General features: G+C 28.5%; 1 protein-coding gene across 1 annotated transcript; it reads right to left on the bottom strand.

The window, feature by feature from the left end:
* Positions 1-214: 214 nt before the first annotated feature.
* On the bottom strand, positions 215-3,271 carry LOC127286312 (sarcoplasmic reticulum histidine-rich calcium-binding protein-like). The gene is made up of 5 exons (XM_051312697.1): positions 2,821-3,271; positions 2,426-2,734; positions 2,234-2,348; positions 370-611; positions 215-271 (listed from the first exon to the last, which is right to left on the bottom strand). Exons 1-5 carry the CDS (start codon positions 3,019-3,021, stop codon positions 215-217), a joined length of 924 nt encoding a protein of 307 aa, XP_051168654.1. The 5' UTR covers positions 3,022-3,271.
* Positions 3,272-5,014: the final 1,743 nt, after the last annotated feature.

Below are 5,014 nucleotides of genomic sequence, written 5' to 3' on the forward strand. Positions count from 1 at the left end.
GTCGCCTTATATCACCACTAGCCCCCACTTTTCTCCTTAACCCCACCACTATAATGTGCGCTAATTTGTGAAGTTCCTAATATGCGCGCGCAATTCCTATATGATATTACTAAGTCCCTCTTTATTAACATAGAAACAAACGCACTCTTATACAATTACATAAAGCAATTAGTGTTGAAAAAGATTATTTATTAATTAAATCTATATATGAATTTTATTTTTTAGAATCTGTTGTAACTGATGACTCGGAGGGGAGTTGTAACAAATCCACCTGAAAAATTATTATTATTATTATTATTATTATTATTATTATTATTATTATTCTTATTATTATTATTATAAAAATGTCAATGTTGTAAAATTCATTACCCCTGTAATAACAATAATCCGACTGACAATGAGGGATACATCATCATCATCATCATCCTCACTATCAATCTCACTATCAACCTCACTATCATCAGAGCTTTCAGATATAGTGGACCCTTCACTATCATAATCATCTTCATCACTCTCAAAAATTAAGATGAACGTCCTTTCCGCTCCATCATTACTGTCATCATCATCATCATAATAGGAATGAGAAAGTGATTTTTCCATTTTTCTTTTATCTGAAAAAAATCATAACATGTAATTTAAATTTCTCAATAAAAAGCCAATGTGAAAGGAGTTTAAGGGCAGGTCCAAGTCGTTCCGATTTTTCCATTGAAGCTCCATGCAAAAAAATCTGAACGACTTGGACCTGTCCTTAAGAGAAGGATTAAATCAGAAATCTTAGTAAAAAAAAAAAATAAAAAAAGAAAAAATTAACTAAAACTGAAATAAGAGACGAGTAGAAAAAAAAATTTTTTTGAAATCTTAGTAAAAAAAAAATCTGAAACTGAAATAAAAGAGTAGAAAAAAAAATTAAAAATCCTGGATGCCAATCTAATAACAAAATTATGAAATAAAAAGCTAAAATTCTATAAGAATAACTCAAAGAAAATAATCGAGGATAGCCAACTGAAAAAAAAAAAAAAAACCTAATAAGAAATCTGAGAAAAAAGCTAAAAAAAAATTCTTTGAGAAAATAATCGAGGATAGCCAACTGAAAAAAAAAACCTAATAAGAAATTTGAGAAAAAAAAAGCTAAAAAAATTCTTTGAGAAAAGCTAAAATTCTAAAAAATTTTATAGAATCTTGAAATTCTAGAACAGAAGCTGCAAGAAAGGCTGAAAACGAAAAAAAACCTGAAACAGAAACTGAAATTCTAGAAGGAAAGTTGCAAGAAAGCCTGAAAACAAAAAAAAACTGAAAAAAAAATGAAATTCTAGAACAGAAGCTGCATGAAAGGCTGAAAACGAAAAAAAAATCTGAAACAGAAACTGAAATTCTAGAAGGAAAGTTGCAAGAAAGCCTGAAAACAAAAAAAACCTGAAAAAAAAAAATGAAATTCTAGAACAGAAGCTGCATGAAAGGCTGAAAACATAAAAAACCTGAAAACAAAAAAAAAAAAAAATGAAATTCTAGAACAGAAGCTGCAAGAAAGGCTGAAAACGAAAAAAAAACCTGAAACAGAAACTGAAATTCTAGAAGGAAAGTTGCAAGAAAGCCTGAAAACAAAAAAAAAACTGAAAAAAAAAAAATGAAATTCTAGAACAGAAGCTGCATGAAAGGCTGAAAACGAAAAAAAAACCTGAAACAGAAACTGAAATTCTAGAAGGAAAGTTGCAAGAAAGCCTGAAAACAAAAAAAACCTGAAAAAAAAAAATGAAATTCTAGAACAGAAGCTGCATGAAAGGCTGAAAACATAAAAAACCTGAAAACAAAAAAAAAAATGAAATTCTAGAACAGAAGCTGCATGAAAGGCTGAAAACATAAACTGAAATTCTAGAAGGAAAGTTGCAAGAAAGCCTGAAAACAAAAAAACCTGAAAAAAAAAAAATGAAATTCTAGAACAGAAGCTGCATGAAAGGTTGAAAACAAAAAAAAACCTGAAAGAAAAACTGAAATTCTAGAACAAGCTGCAAGAAAAGATGAAACAAAAAAAAAAACTAAAAGAAATGCTAAAAATATGAAATCCTAGAATAATCACCTGAAAAAACAAATGCTGAAAGGAAAAAAAAACTTTAATTCTTTAAGAGATGTTAAAAATTACATCTTTTTTCTACTGTTATTATTACATTAGTAACAGTTTTTAAAAGTATTTAGTAAATAAACTAAGGGGATTGTGACCTGTGTCGGTATCTTTTACCATTGAAATCAGTGAAAATATCTGATGATTCAGATAGAATTGGAGATGGTGTTTGGGGAGGCTCCGGTGACATGTCAATCTCGTTGTCTAGAGGATTTTCTAATATTTCAGAAACCTGAAAAAAAGTAGGCATATGAGTAAATAAGTATATGTGTATACATAAATTAATATAATAAATAAATAAATACGTACTTCCTCATCGCTAATATCGATTATCAATACATCGTCATCAACTTCAACATCTTGATTCTCCATATAACCGTGGTGATATTCATTATTAAAGGTTTCATCGATTATCAATACATCGTCATCAACTTCAACATCTTGATTCTCCATATAACCGTGGTGATATTCATTATTAAAGGTTTCATCGATTATCAATACATCGTCATCAACTTCAACATCTTGATTCTCCATATAACCGTGGTGATATTCATTATTAAAGGTTTCCTCCGTAGCTGGTAAATCTGGGGATTGTAGTAATGCATCCATTTCTGAAATCTGAAAAAAAAATCAATTATAAATAATTTAATAAAATTTTATATACAAAATATTTAAGTTAATATTTAATTTAATATTTAAGCTACCTCTTCATCGCTAATATTATTTTCTAATATATCGTCATCATCATATACTGGAATATTGTTACCCTGATCTTCATTGGTGAATATAACAGTAGTGGCTTCACTGTCACTACTAGAAACAATACTGTTTCCTTCACTGTCGTATTGTTCGTCGTATATTTTTATACGAATTTCAATTGACGGTCGGTTATGTTCGTTTTCCATTTTTTTTTTTTTTTTTTATTTCTGAAATATAATTTAAATAGAGAAATGCTTCAAGTGTTAACCTCGAAATCTGTAAAAGTAGTGCGTCCTCGTAACTCACGCTCCTCAAATTTATACACCGCAGCGGGCCCCTCCCACTTCTGTCTAAGCGCACACTCTTATTCGAACTAATAAAATACACATTAAATTTTAAATTTACAAAGTCTGACACAACTAATTCAGAAATTTTAATAATAGGATGATCAAGAAAAATTAAAATAAATAAAAAACACAACTAAGTTCAGAAATTTTAATAATAGGATGATCAAGAAAAATTAAAATAAATAAAAACACAACTAAGTTCAGAAATTTTAATAATAGGATGATCAAGAAAAATTAAAATAAATAAAAACACAACTAAGTTCAGAAATTTTAATAATAGGATGATCAAGAAAAATTAAAATAAATAAATAAAAACACAACTAAGTTCAGAAATTTTAATAATAGGATGATCAAGAAAAATTAAAATAAATAAATAAAAACACAATTCTACAAAATAAAAAAAATATTTTAAACATTGAAAAAAAGACTAACTACTTTGAGAATATTCAGATTTGTGCATACATTACTCACAAGCCTTTTAGGAGTAAAAAATAAACTTAATCTTTCTTTTTAGTACGGAAGAATTAACAAAAAATAGTTATCTTAATGTCTCAAAATAGACCTATTTTTAAAAATAAGAGGAAAACTCATGCACAACATTCAAGCCTTTCTTGCAGAAAAAAAGTAACATTTGTTTTTTTTTTCTAGGTTAAGAACAATAACTTCTCAAGAAAAATAATAGGAAAACTCATGCACAACATTCAAGCCTTTCTTGCAGAAAAAAAAGTAACATTTGTTTTTTTTTCTAGGTTAAGAACAATAACTTCTCAAGAAAAATAAAGTTTTTAATTTTGTGCACACACAACACTTAAGCCTTCTTGCAGAAGCAAATAAAAAAATAACGTTTTGTTTCTTTTATGTTAAAACAATAGTTTCCTAAGCATTTTACAAAATAAAATTGTTTTCAATTTTGCGCACACACACACACACACAACACTAAAGTCTTCTTGCAGAAGCGATTAAAAGTAACTTTTGTTTTTGGTAACAATGAATTCATATATTAAATGGTTATATGACATACCTTTTTTATATTAAAAACTTACGAGAATTTTTTAAGTTAAATATTAATTGGGCTTTAGGAATTTGACAAAGCAGTTGTAATTTCAATGCCCAGATCTGTTATCTTCCTCGTTTACCAAACTCTGAAGAGGAATTTCATCAATATCCGCTAAATATTGTACTTTATTTGCTGTACATTCTACTTTTCTTAGACTCTCCAGAATTTCGCTAATATTCGCTAAATATTGTTCTTGGTCTGCTGTATTTTCCTCAGTTACAAAACTCTGACGAAGTATTTCATCAATATCTACTAAATATTGTTCTTGATTAGCCGTATTTTCCTCGCTTACAAAACTCTGTTGAAGAATTTCGTCAATATCCACTAAATATTGTTCTTGATCTGCTATAGTTTCTAGAATTTCGCTAATATTCAGTAAATTATGTTTTTGAAGTTCCACATTTTCATTTTTATCTGGACTCTGAAGATGATTGATTTCTTGTTCCATTGAGCACCTCTCTTTACTATCTGAATTAACATCTTCCTCAGGATAAAAATGTAATAAGGATTCTTCTACAAATCCTGGTATGTAAGGACTTGGTGGTGGAACGTCTGGTGATATGGCTATTGATTTTCTTGGAACATTTAAATCCCATCTTGTGAATTTTCTTCTAACATTAGTTTCCGGAACGTATGGGATATAACGAGGAAAATCCCACCTTGTGAACCTCATCATCTTGCCGTTGGGTAAAGTCTGAATTAAAATTAATGAAGATATAGTAAAAAAATAAATGTGCAATTTCTTTTGATAAATAAGACGCACTCCAAAGAAAAATGACATTGATTAAAGGATAA

Source organism: Leptopilina boulardi, unplaced genomic scaffold, assembly GCF_019393585.1.
Source record: "Leptopilina boulardi isolate dan_hultmark-lab unplaced genomic scaffold, ZJU_Lbou_2.1 LbouV2_352, whole genome shotgun sequence".
In the NCBI taxonomy this organism is placed as follows: Eukaryota; Metazoa; Arthropoda; class Insecta; order Hymenoptera; family Figitidae; genus Leptopilina; species Leptopilina boulardi.

Excerpts from the sequence above, each read along its gene's own strand:
- LOC127286312 (XM_051312697.1), bottom strand. The coding sequence starts at position 3,021 with ATGGAAAACGAACATAACCGACCGTCAATTGAAATTCGTATAAAAATA. Across the intron at positions 2,349-2,425 it reads TCGATATTAGCGATGAGGAA|GTTTCTGAAATATTAGAAAA; the intron begins GTACGTATTTAT and ends ACTTTTTTTCAG. Across the intron at positions 272-369 it reads GGATTATTGTTATTACAGGG|GTGGATTTGTTACAACTCCC; the intron begins GTAATGAATTTT and ends ATAATTTTTCAG.